The sequence below is a fragment of the Esox lucius genome, chromosome 13, assembly GCF_011004845.1.
Source record: "Esox lucius isolate fEsoLuc1 chromosome 13, fEsoLuc1.pri, whole genome shotgun sequence".
NCBI classification, from domain to species: Eukaryota; Metazoa; Chordata; class Actinopteri; order Esociformes; family Esocidae; genus Esox; species Esox lucius.
In genome coordinates this window covers 4,910,309-4,926,855 of record NC_047581.1, presented here as the reverse complement: position 1 = coordinate 4,926,855, position 16,547 = coordinate 4,910,309, and the positions used below count along the sequence as shown (strand labels likewise).

Below are 16,547 nucleotides of genomic sequence, written 5' to 3'. Positions count from 1 at the left end.
GAATGCCAACATGTACTGTGACATACTGAATCAGAGGATGAACCCCTCCCTCCGGAAACTGGGCCTCAGGGAAGTATTCCAACATGATAACGACGCCAAACACACCTCCAAGACGACCTCTGCCTTGCTAAAGAAGCGGAGGGTAAAGGTGATGGACTGGCCAAGCATGTCTCCAGACCTAAACCCTATTGTGTATCTGTGGGTCATCCTCAAATGGAAGGTGGAGGAGCACAAGGTCTCTAACATCCACCAGCTCTGTGATGTCGTCATGGAGGAGTGAAAGAGGACTCGAGTGGCAACCTGTGAAGCTCTGGTGCGCTGGAAAATAATGGTGGCCACACAAAATATTGACAAAAAAATACAAAATGTTTTTGCAAACGTGGTAACTGTCTATTAACCGATACCTAAATGCAGGTCTCCTGTGGGCCACCTCTAATGTAAACACGGATATCAACTGACCTGCAGCACAACAAGTCGTTCCTTTTCAACCTTTTTTAGAGAGGAAAGAAAAAAGTGAAGTGGTCTCTTAATTTTTCCAGAGCTGTAGGTTTGCTGTTTATAATAGTCTGTATCTTTTTAAAACAATGATGGCATTTACAGACCCATCATTAATAAAATGTAATAGCTAGGGAGAAAATGTCTGGTATTTTGAGTATTTTCTCAGCATCTAGACTGATTGATTCCTTCCCACACATTTAGAGCAGTGACATAAAATTACTCAAGAATTCAATGACTCAATGATTTGAGAAGATAGTCTTTATTGAATGAAGCAAAATAATAAAATGGAAAGAATCTCTATTCCCTATATGAAAATAAATAAATCATTTGTTTTCTCATAGGCGCATCCAAACAAAGGTGATGTCCTGTTTTTTGTGCTATTTAAAAGAAATACACAGCTAAAAAGAATCCTCTGGTAATTCATTCATACACACCCTCAAACAAATTCAGAATCGTTGAGATTTTTTGGCACGGGATATAGTTCTAGCAAAACAATAGTCGTCGTCAACGGGTGGCGGGTCCTGTCTGTCTCCTCTGGATAAAATCAGCACTATAAGTACGAGAAAGTAGTTACTACATACAAAGGGGCCATGTCATCAGTTCCAGCCTTCTTGCTCTGTACTGCAGTGGGACCACAGAGCTACAGGCCATGGATCTAGTTGCCCAGAATTGTCTCTATGAACAAAATGTAACTTATACCATGAATTTATATAATACGTGTGTGCTACTTCTCACCTATTTGACATGATTTTCCTCATCCAACTATCTTCCACTTTTGCCAACATCAGCACAGGACAGAAAAAAAAGAAGTTTCTCAGCGTCACTATAATGTCACTGAACATAACTGCGGGACAGTGAATCCAGAATATATTTTGTTTCCCTTATTCAACACCTCTTCCAAAAACCATTACAAGAGTGAGTATGTGGATTCTAATAGAAAATTAAATAAAAACACACAATTGATGAACAACTGAAAAGGTAAAGCTGTTGCAAATGTTCATGTCCATAGCACTCACAAAGGGGATAGCCCTGGAGAACGCTGGGGGAGGGGGTCCAAGGGGTCCAAGAAAAGAGGGGAAAGTTATTGCTGTGCTCAGAGCAAACAGTAGAATGAAGCAACAACGTTTAGTTTGCACTTGAAATTCAGTGGTCTAACCTTGGACATAGAACCCACTCTTGGTGTATTTTACCCAGACACTACCAGAAGGTAATTCAAACTGATTGCAGTTCTTTTGGGTTATGTATCAAGCCCTCAAGTGCCTTACTGAATAACGACATAACTGAAACATCAACACAATGATCACTACTGCGGTTAATAAACATATGTGCTTTGGTAACACACACACACACGGCTAAATAAACAAAACCTAAACATTTGTGTTTGTGCGTGGAGTGTTTACCAAAAAATGACAGTTAACAATAAAAAAAAGCAAGCTTTGGATCACAGATCATTTGAGTTTACAGAGCTTTGCTTTTCAATCCATTGACCTACTGGCTGCCTCGCTACTGCTCAGTGTTCCGTGTGGCTCAGTTGATAAAGAGCACAGTGCTTGCAATTCCAAGGGTTATGGTCAGATTCCCAGAGTGGACCAGTACAAAAATGAATGCACTCGTTACGGTAAGTCAATAACAATGTCTGATAAGAGCAGCAGCAATTTTTTTAAAATAACAATAAGAAAAAGTTACATTGGGGTGTCTTATCTGGCTAATGGAAAAGGAGAGACGGAGGTCATGCAGGTGGTCAGATGGAACCGGTAGTTGTTGATGAGTGAGGGTCTTGGATAGAGGGAAGAAGCAGTGGTTTTAAATCAACAGGACTGTTGCTGTTCTGGTCTAGAGGCAAAATACCCTAGCCAGGAGAGAAGGCTTGTTCTTAGCGCTGAGTCCAGGACTTGGGGGTGTGTGTGTGTGTGTGTGTGTGTGTGTGTGTGTGTGTGTGAGAGAGAGAGAGAGAGAGTTTATGGGACGGAGAAAACAGGTCCTCTGAGCTGCAGTGGCTACGCCTTATCCTGGACCGAGGAGAGGCCGGGGCGAGCGGGAGGAGAGAGGAGTTAGACCTGGTCCTTGACGGCGTCCAGATTGAAGGCATTGTCCAGGAAGTTCTTGAGCTCCACCAGGTGGGCCTTCTTGTTCCCCGTAGCTGGGGCGGCAGCAGGTGGGCGGCCGGCGTACCTGAACACAGACCCGATGAGAGTTTAACATGCGTTTAACCAAACCAGGGGGACAAAACGCACATGAAGGGCTTTGTTTACCAGACTGGCTTGGCGCGGTGGATGGTGGTGCGGATGCGGGGCTTGACATAGTCATAGTAGCCCTGGTTCTTGTGCTCCTCCTGGCACCAAACCAGGTCAGCATCTGGGTACTTCTCGCTCTCCGCCTTCACCAGGTCGAAGGGGAATGGGGACAGCTGCAAACAGAAGGACAATGTCATGTATCAATGAAGGCAGCTCAGAGAGAGTGAAGCTTTTAAGGTTGCTACTGGGTTCACAAGTGCATGGAGAACCTTCTGGTGACTGTTTCCTAAAATCACTTTCAAAAAGGGCTGCTAGTAGTGGGCTTTTCTTTGGGGTCATCTGTTCATTTTTGGATGAAAAGCCGGAAATTGTCACAATGGTCTGATCTATAAACACGGAAGCAATAAAGGCATCCCACGTTGTCTGAAAGAAATCCGATTTAAAATTTAACAATATTCCCTGGACTTCCCAATGTAACCTACAGTATTGTCATTCCTTTTAGCTGAGAGGAATGACCTTTAAATCAAGCTCTAGATGTTTAAGCAGGTTTTTGTGTGACTAACTACCTGCTCCATACGGGTGATGGCCACTGTGTCCTCCATGCCTCGTGCGCTACGTTCCTTGGTCAGCTCGTAGTACACCTTTCCGGTACAGAAGATGACACGCTTCACTCCGGATGGGTTGTTGGCCGCAGGGCCCTTCTCCGGTATCAGGCGCTGGAATTCTGTGCCTGGAGAACAGCGTGGATACATGGCAACAGTCACCATGTGCCAGACATCCAGAATGCGTAAGCAACAGCTGTATCCTTCTCACACACACACAGGTGAAGGATACAGCTGTTGCTTACGCACGCACACACAGCAGCTTACACACACGGCAGCTTACACACACGGCAGCTTACACACACGGCAGCATACCTGGCAGCATCTCGTCAAAGTTGGACCGAGCCTCAGGGTGGCGCAGCAGGGATTTGGGGGTGAAAACGATGAGCTGGAATAGAGGGCAGATCAGAGGACAGTGAGCTCCAATAGACAGCTGTAGGTTGGAAAGGGTTCGATTTTGAGGGGAACTCACAGGCTTCCTGAATGGCGCCAGAATCTGCCTCCTCAACACGTGGAAAAAGTTGGCAGGGTTGGAGCAGTTGACCACAATCCAGTTGCAGTCGTGGAGCTGGCGAATGGCAAAGTCGTCTGTGATGTTCTGGGAAGGAGGAGATTGGTCACGTTTTCTTCCAAGTTCAGCTAGCACCTTCACCGGTCACTAGGGATCTCGCTTTACCTACCCCATGGCGCCAATGTATGTGCGCTACTACACACGTCCCAAAGTCAGTTCAGACTGCTTGGGTAGCACTACTGCCTTAAATGTTACCACAGAGAGGAGTTGCCCAATCACAGAATACATCTTGTTTTCATCCTCTCCTCTGATGTGGAAAAACATTAGACCGGGGACACATGTGGGTGCATTTAACTACCAGGCATGAACAAAAAGCCACACTGCCATAAAGAATGTTGTGGATTGTACCTTGAGGAAAACGTCTCTCTGTGACCAATGTGTACTGGAGTATGTGAAAGTAAGTGATAAAAGGCATAAAAAGGCAGTCCAGAATAAATGAGGGGGGGGTTGACATACTGGGAACACGTCCGGATCATCGTTGCACATCTGGAGGAACCTCTCTGGGCGGGCAGAGGAGTGTTCTGGACCCTGTGAAAGAGATTGGAAGTAACGCTAAATGAAAGGAAAATGAGACTGTGGAGTACGACGGTGAAGAAACTACAAGACCAGCCCAAATAACCTGCCTAATGCATTTTAGTCAACGTGTCAAATGCTTTGTGCAAGCATGTGTCATAAAAATGACAGAAATAAGAATTTGTTTGGGAATGGAGTGGTGCTCTCAGATGAGTCTCACCATGCCTTCCATGCCATGGGGCAGCAGTAGGACGATGCCATTCTGACGGACCCACTTCGCCTGGCCGGGGCAGATGAACTGGTCAATGATGCACTGGGCAGTGTTATGGAAGTCTCCGAACTGGGCCTCCCACAGCACCAGGGCGTTGGGACTGGCCATGGCGAAGCCCAGCTCAAAACCTGACCATACGGACCCATAGGGAGAGAGACGGAAAAACAGACAGGGACATTGAAAGACCAGAAAGCAAGAGAAGCTAGAGGTTCCAGACTCTGAACACAGAAAAGCCACCAAGATGTTTCCTGAAGGGCGTGGCAGTCCAAACAGCGTACAGTGGTTGTTAGAACATTGTCGAGGCTTGCTAGTGAGAACGGACTCTTTCAAACGGCTGTCACGTTGCAGAAATGTGAAACGTTTGAATGTTGGTCGTCAGCTCTCTTGTTGATGACCACAAGTCATAAGTTTGTAAGTATTTGGATAGTGACAAGTTTTCTAGTTTGGCTCTGTAATCATTGCGTTTGGAATGAAAGAATGACTAACATATTTTTGAGGGAATTTACATAATAATTGTGAACTGTGTAGGAATGCAGCGCTTTGACACATATGCCCTTGACTTGCACTGCAAACTTTTTTCCCCTTTTGTTCAGACACCAGCAACTGACTCATACTGCAAAGCTTAGACATTGACATCTAAACGCAGCTGCCCCATAAAAGACAGCTGCGAAGCCCATTGACCAAATACTTACTAGGTCTGCACGATGTATCGCTTCAGCATCGACATTGCGATGTACGCATCCCCAATAGTCACATCGCAGAACGTGCGATTTAGTAAGGTAAACATATATCAGGCTACACTATATATATACATATATATTTCAAATGGATTCTGTCTGATATAAGGTAATTTACTCAGATTTATGGGTTATTGGTTACACAGTTTATTATTATTATTTTAAACACGGTTCGTTGCTGCACTTAGTTGACATGCAGGCTCTACTTGTGCGTGATGAAATGATGAGCGAGGAACAGGCAAAAGACAGAAATGTAGAATTTAGTTGCAAAAATAAAATGCATCGTCAATTACATTATATTTTTCGGCTACAGGTAGGATGATGTTGACCAAAAATAGTTATTTGTCAAGAGTGCCTTGCAAGGAGTCCTACATAAGTCTGACAGTACACTTTATTAATGAGGACTTCCACCTGAAAAGTCGCTGTTTGCAAACTGCATTTTCCCAGAGGATCAAGTGAGAACATCGCAACAGGGATGAGAGAAGCTTTAGCTGATTGGGGCCTAGATGAGAGTCGTCTAGTCTGTATAACAACAGACAATGCCATGATCATGGTGAAGGCTGCACCTGAACAAGTGGACCAGATTGCAGTGCTTTGGCCACAGACTAAGTTATGCCCAGTTAAGTTATGCCCAATTGCGCATTCTATTTTACTACTGTTGCTATTGCTTTACTATTACGGTTACATATTATTACCTAGCAACCTGTTCTGAAATATAATTTTCATGAGTTTCATACATTTTTATTGTAGTGGATGGGGTTGGGGAAGAATGAAGGATACAGACTCTCAGGTTGATAGCCAAAGCTCTTTCTGAAGACATCCTGTATTTTTTCATATCGCAATATATATCACATAAAAACAAAATCATCGTAATGTCAGTTATTTCCAATATCGTGCCACCTTAATACTTACGGTACCCTCAGAAGGATGAAAACATACTGTCGTTTCTAAACTGTCCATCTGATATGGATGAAAATAACCCTAATTTCAGTGGTAAAGTGCTGCAGTGGTCTACATTTTTTCCGGGGCTGTATGTCGCCAGCTGTCTTGCCCAAATGCGTGTCCACGGTTGGCGGCAGTTGGAGATGATCATTTGAATGAGCTTTCTGGTAATATTTCAAAGCATCACTGATGTCACTTCCACAGAACACGGAGACACGTGAGTGACTGTGTGTGTTAGAGGAAGAGAGAAATAGGCCAGTCTTAGCGGCAGGCAGGCCCCGGATCTTAATGCACAAGCTCTTACCTACTGGGAAGTACATCATAGGCTATAAACTGTGCAGTTGGAAGAGCAAAGGGTACAGTATGGACAACCGCACCTTTTCCTGCCCGAGATAAAGACAGGAAGAAAGAGAAACTGACCCAGCACGCCGTACTCCGACAGGGAGCTGTTGCAGACGGTGTATGGGGCTTGATTGGGGGCCACGTGATTCATGGGGATGCAGACCCTCTTGTCCACGTTCTGGTCGTGCAGCACGTGGTGGCGGTGACTGGCGGGGGGGAGGAAACAACACTGCGTCAAATGGCTTCTCCGTGGCCTACAGGGTAATGCCCTAACAGGGAGTCTTTTGGCCTGCGGTCACAAGTTCGACCGATATAATCCTTGTTTGTCTAGCTCACCTGAATGTGCCTCTCTCCACATCCTGGCCGCTGAGGCGAACATGGATGCCCTCCTTGAGCAGCGAGCCGAAGGCCATGTACTCCCCCAGGGCCCAGTCCACCATGCGGTTCTTGATCATCTCCCCCCGGGCCTTCAGAATACGGCTCAGACCTGCGGAAGACCAGCACAAACGAGTGATCGGGGAGAGAAAAAGGTTATTGCACATAATCACAGTGTTGTTTGTGATGAGATCATATAGTTTGGATTAAGTTTAAATGTTTCTTTTGCACTAGCTAGTGCAGCCCTCCAGTCATTTTCCTGTTGACACTTCAGCTCCACAGCTTGCATCATGTTGCCTTCAGCAATGTGACCATCTGCCTGCGACACCAGAAACCCAACGAGATCGATTTAATTTGTGCGTCAGCCAACAGAAAATTGAACTTTGCGATTTGTGAAACTTGGCCACCGCCAGTTTACGTGACAACATGAGCAGTATAGCAGCTGTCACTGGTTTCCTTAACAGCAGATGGTGATACTTGAAGGCTCTAGTGTAGCAGTGCTGTTAGCTTGCATTAAGGCATTGGCTTCTCGGCATTGGAACCTCAGTTACCGTTTTATAATAGGAACAAGGGCACCTCAGGGGCTGACACCAAATATAAGCTCTCTAGGCACTCTGTGTTACAGGGGGCAAAGAAAAGAATGTTGGTTCTTCCGCCCTTGGGCAAGGCACCTAAACTGCTCCATTTAGTCGCTGTGGATAAAAAGGCATGCTAAACATCAAGTCTCATTTCATTCTTTAATAAGAAGAGCTTTCTTAACCTCCGTGAATGGTGAAGTCTTCCACTGGCACCGAGGAGGCCACCTGTCCGATGTGAGTCAGCTCCTCCTCAGTCAGGCCGGTGGACGGGCAGGTCATGCTCTTGGGCTGGCCATCCAGGTTGAAAAAACCTGGGCAGACACACAGGATCCATTGTATACAGACACTGAGACACACACTAACGAGCACTATGTGTCTGTAAGAGTGCTAGCCCACTTACCAGGCCAGGGGGAGTCCAGCCAGTGCTTGATGTGGAGGATCTTCTCATCCTTGGAGCGAACGTGCGCCTCTTCGCAGATCTTATCGTACTTGGCTATCTCTTCCTGGAGAGTGAGCGAAATAAGGACAAACAGAACAAATGGACAAAAAATAAATAATACAGAGAAAGACAGTGAAGACGGGGGGGCAGATGTGGATTGGTGTGAGTGCACGTGCGAGAGATACGGTGGGAGTGGGCGAATCCGGACCTCATATTCCTGCCTCGTGACGGCGCCCTCTGCGATGAGTTTCTCGCCGTACTTCTGCATCACTCCTTTCTGTTTCTTGATCTGCTTGTACATCAGGGGCTGGGTGAACATGGGCTCGTCCATCTCGTTGTGGCCCAGCCGCCGGTAGCACACCTGCCGACAAAGACATTGGCACCGTCGATGATCACACATGGACACTGGATTGGATGTTAACCCTTGTGCGCCCCTCAAATTTACTACCCTTTGGACACCTTTGTGGACAAAAATGTACATGTACAATAAATGGACAAAATATTTATACATTATTTTAATTTTTTTCAGCTTTTTTCCCCATAAATATATTTTTTTCATAGTAGAGGCATGGGGCTTTGGTGGTGATTAGAGTCTTGTATGTGTCAAAGATTAGCAACCAAATTGATTTGATTGCATTAGTATATTTTAATTAGTGCCAGATAGTCCCTCTGGACACCTTCGTGGACAAAATTGTCCCATTGACTTCCATAAAAAAAAAAATAAATGTATCTCATTAATGCATTCTGTAATGTAAGCATTTCATTTTGAAGTAGTGATATTTGAAATGTTGACTGTATTCATCACACGCACAAAAAGTCTTCTACCATATTCAAGCATTTTCCCATTGTAGGCCAATGGATGAAAATCTAGATGTATTTATTTTTTGCCATGTGACTACCAAGGTGCCCCAAGAGTTTGTGTGCACACTTGTGTGTATGTACGTTTGCACGCGTGTGCATGTGTGTGGTGGAATACAGTAAAAATGTCACTACTTTTCTTCAAAATGAAATGCTTACATTACAGAATGCATGGTTATACACTCACCTAAAGGATTATTAGGAACACCATACTAATACTGTGTTTGACCCCCTTTCGCCTTTAGAACTGCCTTAATTCTACGTGGCATTGATTCAACAAGGTGCTGAAAGCATTCTTTAGAAATGTTGGCCCATTTTGATAGGATAGCATCTTGCAGTTGGAGATTTGTGGGATGCACATCCAGGGCACGAAGGGCAGAAACAATGCTCAGGTAGGCCGTGGCATTTAAACGATGCCCAATTGGCACTAAGGGGCCTAAAGTGTGCCAAGAAAACATCCGCCACACCATTATACCACCACCACCAGCCTGCACAGTGGTAACAAGGCATGATGGATCCATGTTCTCATTCTGTTTACGCCAAAGTCTGACTCTACCATCTGAATGTCTCAACAGAAATCGAGACTCAGACTAGGCAACATTCTTCCAGTCTTCAACTGTCCAATTTTGGTGAGCTTGTGCAAATTGTAGCCTCTTTTACCTATTTGTAGTGGAGATGAGTGGTACCCGGTGGGGTCTTCTGCTGTTGTAGCCCATCCGCCTCAAGGTTGTGCGTGTTGTGGCTTCACAAATGCTTTGCTGCATACCTCGGGTTGTAACAAGTGGTTATTTCAGTCAAAGTTGCTCTTCTATCAGCTTGAATCAGTCGGCCCATTCTCCTCTGACCTCTAGCATCAACAAGGCATTTTCGCCCACAGGACTGCCGCATACTGGATGTTTCTCCCTTTTCACACCATTCTTTGTAAACCCTAGAAATGGTTGTGCGTGAAAATCCCAGTAACTGAGCAGATTGTGAAATACTCAGACCGGCCCGTCTGGCACCAACAACCATGCCACGCTCAAAATTGCTTAAATCACCTTTCTTTCCCATTCTGACATTCAGTTTGGAGTTCAGGAGAGTGTCTTGACCAGGACCACACCCCTAAATGCATTGAAGCAAATGCCATGTGATTGGTTGATTAGATAATTGCATTAATGAGAAATTGAACAGGTGTTCCTAATAATCCTTTAGGTGAGGGTATACTCTAATGGTAGTGAGATAAAAATATTTTTTTAAATGGAAGTCAATGGGACATTTTTATCCACGAAGGTGTCAAGAGGGTGCAAAATTCATAAAACAGAATATGAAAGACATGAGAGTTAAAGACATTGGATTTCAAAAATTGTCCAAAAAAAATAGAAAAATTTAGAAAAATGCCAGAGGGGCGCACAAGGGTTAAACGAGCACTAATTCATACAAAGCCTTTCGAGAGGTCAGTTTAGAGTTTTCTTTACCCACCAGGTCGACCACCACGTCCTTGTGGAAGGTTGCCCTCCACTCGGCTGCCACATTGCACACGTAGACCACGGCCTCTGGGTCGTCGGCGTTCACGTGGAAGATGGGAGCGTTGACCACCCGGGCCACATCTGTGGGGTAGGGGGAGGAGCGAGCCATACGGGGGTCGGTGGTGAAGCCAATCTGGGGGAAGGAGACAAGTCAGGTTTAGCACACCTTTTCCAGGTCAGGGGGGTCTATTACAACCAAGGCTCAATGGGTTGGTGTAATAAATAAAAAAAGTTACATTCATGTACATTAAGATGAGCAAAAAATTGGCATGGATTACTTCAGTCAAATTAAAAAGATCTATTTTGAGCTTTTTTTAAGAACCTGAGGTTCTGGACATATACCACGTAAAGAGGTAGATATGACCAGGTGTTATTTTAATAAACCTACTTCAGTTAGCTTCACGTTCAGGTTCATGGCGTCAACTGTACTATGAGGGTCCACATGATATGCCTGTCCGCAGACATGAGCCTGGAAAACTTCCTACTCAAAGTTAACCTAGGGAGGGACCATGTCATGTGGGTGTGTAACTTGTGATCTCATGATTTTAGTGATTTAACATACAGCAAGGTACAGCATCAAGGGACAGCATTTTAGGTAAACTAACACTTCTATTACATCCAGTCTTGCCCGAGCCAGCCACTTCTTATCAATAGCAAATTGCCTTCAATGCTATTTCAGGGTATCTGCAGGTTTCAGCAAGTTACATTCAAGACTTTTTTAATGCCACTACGAATTCCATTTAATACCAATTTCACAACAACACCCCTAGCAAAAAAATACACAAGGACACCAATTCGACTAAAGTAAGGCACCTAAAGACTTTAGTTGTTGATGAGCACTAAAACAAGCAGCTGTTTAAGGTGATTCCTTATCTGCAAGCAACGACAGGGGAACATGACTGTAGCACTGATATGCAATGTTAGTGAAGTAGGCTACTGCCCTATCTCCTTCCAATGTTCTTTAATTCCCTCCAGTGTGTGGACAATCAGTGTTCCCGTCATGAACATAATGGTTTACTTATTGCATTGCCAAAAGGGCATGTGATCTCTGGTTCAGTCTTGTACTAAATTTTGTTCAACTAATAAATATAATAAATAACAATTATAACAATAGGCCTATAGCCTAATATATAATAATAACAAGAATAATATTGCACACATAAATACAAAAAAAATTGGCTTAACTAGCCAACTAAATTATTTAGTGTAATTGTCTTACATTTCTATTTAATTTACAGAAACGGACATCATCTGTAAAGTAATTTTTAGACAACATACCAAGCCTAGATTCAGAGCATTGCTGTTACTATGGTAACCAACGCAAACTCAGCCGCGGTAGCTATCATGAAAACCCCTGCATGGGTGTGTACACGGTAGGCAAGAATTTCTCTGGGTTCAGTTGTCGCTTATCTGTGTGTCTGTAATTGCCAGTACCCACTGTTGCTAGAGCAGTCAGCCTCCTGCTAACAAAAACGTTACGGACTACTCCGCGGGACTATCGTCTGTGAAACGACCAAACAGAACAGAGAAATCCCGGGAGAGAAATCCCATGGTGCCTGTGGGAAGTTTAACAGTCAATATCAACTACACTGAACAAAATTATAAATGCAACACTTTCGTTTTTGCCCCCATTTATCATGAGCTGAACTAAAAGACCTAAGACTTTCTCTATGTACACAAAAGGCCTATTTCTCTCAAATATTGTTCAAAAATCTGTCTAAATCTGTGTTAGTGAACACTTCTCCTTTTCCGAGATAATCCATCCACCTCACAGGTGTGGCATATCAAGATGCTGATTAGACAGCATGATTATTGCACAGCGGTGCCTTAGGCTGGCCACAATAAAAGGCCAGTCTAAAATGTGCCTTAGCCTTTGCTAACTTGGTAATGTTGCGCTAGAGTAGCATACTGGTAGCATTTAGCCTAGCTTATTAGCCTTTGCGAACTTGGTAATATTGCGCTAGGTGGAAGTTGTTTTAGCAACCAGGCACCTCAGCTGTACCTAGGCCCCACCTCTTTGTCCATGGGGTAGTTAGGCAGAGTGATGCGCTGCCAGGATGGCGACGGCTATCTCCGCCAAAAATTTGCTTCAAAACTGAAAACTGTGGGTGATGTCACGGCTAACCCTCTCTCCCCTCGTAAAAAATATAGCATTAGCTTAGTTAATAAAAGTTAATACAGGAGAAACCTGCACCAATCAAACCTTTTTCACAGCAACCCAGGCTGTAAAAATGGTGGGTCATTTAAACAGTAGGAATGGTTTACCTGACGTTGAGAAAACGTTTATATTATTACCGGTACATTTGTTTCTGTGTTATACGCTACACTGATCCCCCATATAACCAACTGTAATTTTGGTAAATTAGCACTAAACTTCAGTTTGGCAATGAAGAATTTCTCCTTCACCTCCCAAACAATTGCATCATTGACCCATCCATCCATCTTCCGCTTATCCGGGGCCGGGTCGCAGGGGCAGCAGTCTAAGCAGAGATGCCCAGACTTCCCTCTCCCTAGACACTTCCTCCAGCTCTTCCGGGGGGACACCGAGGCGTTCCCAGGCCAGCCGGGAGTCCCTCCAGCGTTTCCTAGGTCTTCCCCGGGGTCTCCTCCCGGTGGGACGGGCCCGGAACACCTTCCCAGGAAGGCGTTCCGGAGGCATCCGAAACAGATGCCCAAACCACCTCAGCTGACCCCTCCCAAAGCTCATGACCATTGGTGAGAGTAGGAATGTAGATTGACCGGTAAATCGAGAGCTTCGCCTTGCGGCTCAGCTCTTTCTTCACCATGACAGACCGATACATCGACCGCATTACTGCAGAAGCTGCACCGATCAGTCTGTCAATCTCCCGTTCCATCCTTCCTTCACTCGTGAACAAGACCCCTAGATACTTAAACTCCTCCACTTGAGGCAAGAACTCTCCACCAACCTCAAGTGGGCAAGCCACCCTTTTCCGACTGAGGACCATGGCCTCGGATTTGGAGGTACTGATTTTCATCCCAACCGCTTCACACTCGGCTGCAAACCGTCCCAATGCATGCTGAAGGTCCTGGTTTGAAGGGGCCAACACGACAACATCATCCGCAAAGAGCAGAGACAAAATCGTGTGGTCCCCAAACCTGACACCCTCCGGCCCCTGGCTGCGCCTAGAAATTCTGTCCATAAAAATTACGAACAGAACCGACGACAAAGGGCAGCCCTGCCGGAGTCCAACATGCACTGGGATGTAATTATGTAATTATTTTTATACATCCATTAACCCATTAGTATATTTAAGTAGATGAGATACATCAATAATTTAATTGATAATGACAGTGCAATGGCTTTTGTTATACTGTCCACTGCAGAATGTATATGAACAGATGAGCTTGTTGTTGAGTCCTGCTGGACACAGGTACCTGGCTATAAAGTGGATCACATGACTTTTTATCCAATTTAGAATGAACCTTGCCAACTCCTCTGTCTCACATTGCAGTAAACCCCTAAGAGGTGCTAGATGGTTAGCTCGGCATGAGTGTGTGTTTGAATGGGCACCTGGTTATTGACGACCACATGCACTGTGCCGTGGGTGGAGTAGGAAGGCAGGTCGCTGAGATGGAAGGTCTCGTACACGACGCCCTGGCCAGCGAAGGCAGCGTCACCGTGCATCAGGATGGACATCACCTGGACCACAAACGACCCCACGCATAAAAACACGGCTCATTCACAATGCCCCGTCTGGGGAACACATGACAAAAAGCAGCTGTGTCGGCCGACCAGCACCTTGTGTCCCTCTGTGTCTCCGCAGTAGAACTGCTCGGCCTTGGTCTTGCCCTGCACCACTGGGTCCACGGCCTCCAGGTGGGAGGGGTTGGCCATGAGAGACAGGGTGATGTTCCGGTCCGTCACACGGTTAATCCTCCTGTGGTACATCCCCAGGTGGTACTTGACATCCCCGGAGCCCTGCAGCCGCAAACCCAAACGAAAAGGTCAGAAAGCAGCACGGAGACTTCACACGCTCTTCAAAGTTAGAAGAAATTAGAACAAAGGATCATGGATGACGACACAATTGGGTTAGGTGGGACTCGCCTCGTCAGCAGCCTCCAGCTTGGAGTCAAACTGGCAGAAGATCTGCTCCAATTCCTTGCGAATGACGTTGGCCAGCACGTTCAGACGACCCCTAGGGGATGGGAAGCAGGCGTTAGAAGAAGCGACATTGAAATTGCGTTGCAGAAACTCAAGCACCTCTCCCTGGTTTCCCCGTCACCCACCTGTGGGGCATGCCAATGACCACGTTCTCCACGCCCTTCTCACTGGACTTGTCGATGATGGTCTTCAGGGCGGGGATGAGAGACTCGCATCCCTCCAGGCCGAAGCGCTTCTCTGAAGACCATTTCCGCTGAAGGAACTCCTCGAACCTGCGGGGCAGAGCTCCCGATGTCAGCACACAACCGCATCCTTTTAGAGACTTGGGAAAGGGTTATTTAGAAGTGTATAGGATCAGTGCAATGACTAAAATCTGGGTTGGCACTATGACCGTGGAAACACTGACAGGAATGTTGCTTGGGGAACATTTAATATGTTATTGACTGAACATTGTGGAGCATGGCACTGACCTGGTGGAGCGGACCATGCGGGCCAGCAGGGTCCTCTTCTCCTCCAGGGTAAACTTCATGGCACCAGGCTTCTCAAACTTCTCCCTGATCCATTGACACTGGTCCAGGTCATTGATGAACATGAATTCAACCCCAATGTGCTGGCAGTAGGACATCTGAAACACAGGACAACATGATTGGTCAGCTTCCCAGGCTGAGCCCGGAACTGTACAGCAAACACCGTACAAGGGTTGACTGGAAGCCAATTATTTTGAGAGAAAAAGGAGTGTTTATTCACACGCATGGTTTCATTTTCATACCTCCAGGCGGCGGATGATTTCCCTCAGGGGCAAAGCAGTCTCCGTGCCCCCGATGAAGGTGGTGGTGGGCAGGCGGAACACTTTGTCCAAGTCTGATTCGTCCAGTCCATAGAAGCCTGCTCAGCATGCATGGAGAACAGGCAGTCCAGAACAGCGGCGGTGGTGGTGGGGGCAGTAAGAAGAGGTTGGAGGGGGTTGTTGGGGAGGGCAGATGCAGGAACAGTCAGCCCGGAGGTGAAAATACAAGAGGAAAGAATGTAGGCCACAAAAACATCCATCATGGAGAAAAGAAAAACAATAACAAAACAGATGAGTTATATCAGGATTTAGGGAGAAGAATGAGGGCAAAGGGGGATGGATAAAACACAGGAATAAAAGCAATGTGGAGGCAATGCATCAGAATCAAAAGGATGCAGCATCCCAGACAAACGGACAGGGGTGAAGGCATGCAACAAAAATAGATGAGGTTTTATGAGAAGGTCATGAATGGGTGAGAAGGGAAGCATGGTTGGGTGTGAGCAGTAGTGGTTGCAAAACAAGCACAAGATGTCAAATGAGGTATATTTTTGTGGGATTAAAAAAAGAAAAAACAAATAAGGAAATAATTATAATATTGTAATTAGAGCAAGTGTTAGTACTACTATCAACCTGATTAACTTGATTGATTCAACAGTAAAACTATTAGGCAGCCTTTCTAACAACATGCCTGAGCAATGACTAAGAATATTGCAGGTTCTAGAAGAATGCTTGTGTCTTTGAACTGCAACCCAAAATTTTGCATATGTTCTTCCAAGAAATTAACCAACTCTAGATGGGCACATCAACAACAGAATGCACAGAGTACATATACTTATAAACATCTTTTAGAAAAACAAACATTAACTGGCTAGAGACATATGAACATAATAAAACTTCACCCAACAAAAACAGCTGTAAGGGGAAAACCCTAAACCAGCCATGCATGTCAATGCTCGCTTAATTAGTGTAGATTTCCCCCATTTGTATCTACACTCTATGGAATCCCAGGAATGATGAATGTCAGTAAAAGGTTATTTGACAAGAAAATATTTAAAAGAAAAGAATAGTTCAATATAGGTGTTTAATCATTTCCTTTAAAAATAGAAGATTTACTCTTCCATTTATGATTTACTCACCCCTTATATTTTAACACCTCACTTTTACCATTTTCT

General features: G+C 45.2%; 1 protein-coding gene across 5 annotated transcripts in view; it reads right to left on the bottom strand.

Moving 5' to 3' along the window:
- Positions 1 to 1,016: 1,016 nt before the first annotated feature.
- The window catches only part of ogdha (oxoglutarate (alpha-ketoglutarate) dehydrogenase a (lipoamide)), a 50,524-nt gene continuing 34,993 nt past the window's right edge, over positions 1,017 to 16,547 (bottom strand). For all 5 annotated transcript variants that reach the window (XM_010876014.5, XM_020052636.3, XM_020052638.3 and 2 more), the window contains 19 exons: positions 15,358 to 15,473; positions 15,059 to 15,213; positions 14,714 to 14,860; positions 14,532 to 14,622; positions 14,226 to 14,405; positions 13,998 to 14,126; positions 10,419 to 10,598; positions 8,311 to 8,463; positions 8,064 to 8,166; positions 7,846 to 7,974; positions 7,047 to 7,197; positions 6,789 to 6,916; positions 4,639 to 4,817; positions 4,362 to 4,433; positions 3,807 to 3,932; positions 3,650 to 3,722; positions 3,299 to 3,462; positions 2,751 to 2,905; positions 1,017 to 2,670 (listed from right to left, as the gene is read on the bottom strand). In XM_010876014.5, coding sequence (XP_010874316.1) covers positions 2,550 to 2,670; positions 2,751 to 2,905; positions 3,299 to 3,462; positions 3,650 to 3,722; positions 3,807 to 3,932; positions 4,362 to 4,433; positions 4,639 to 4,817; positions 6,789 to 6,916; positions 7,047 to 7,197; positions 7,846 to 7,974; positions 8,064 to 8,166; positions 8,311 to 8,463; positions 10,419 to 10,598; positions 13,998 to 14,126; positions 14,226 to 14,405; positions 14,532 to 14,622; positions 14,714 to 14,860; positions 15,059 to 15,213; positions 15,358 to 15,473 — 2,552 coding nt within the window. In that variant the 3' untranslated portion in view covers positions 1,017 to 2,549. The remainder of the gene's footprint in view (positions 2,671 to 2,750; positions 2,906 to 3,298; positions 3,463 to 3,649; positions 3,723 to 3,806; positions 3,933 to 4,361; positions 4,434 to 4,638; positions 4,818 to 6,788; positions 6,917 to 7,046; positions 7,198 to 7,845; positions 7,975 to 8,063; positions 8,167 to 8,310; positions 8,464 to 10,418; positions 10,599 to 13,997; positions 14,127 to 14,225; positions 14,406 to 14,531; positions 14,623 to 14,713; positions 14,861 to 15,058; positions 15,214 to 15,357; positions 15,474 to 16,547) is intronic.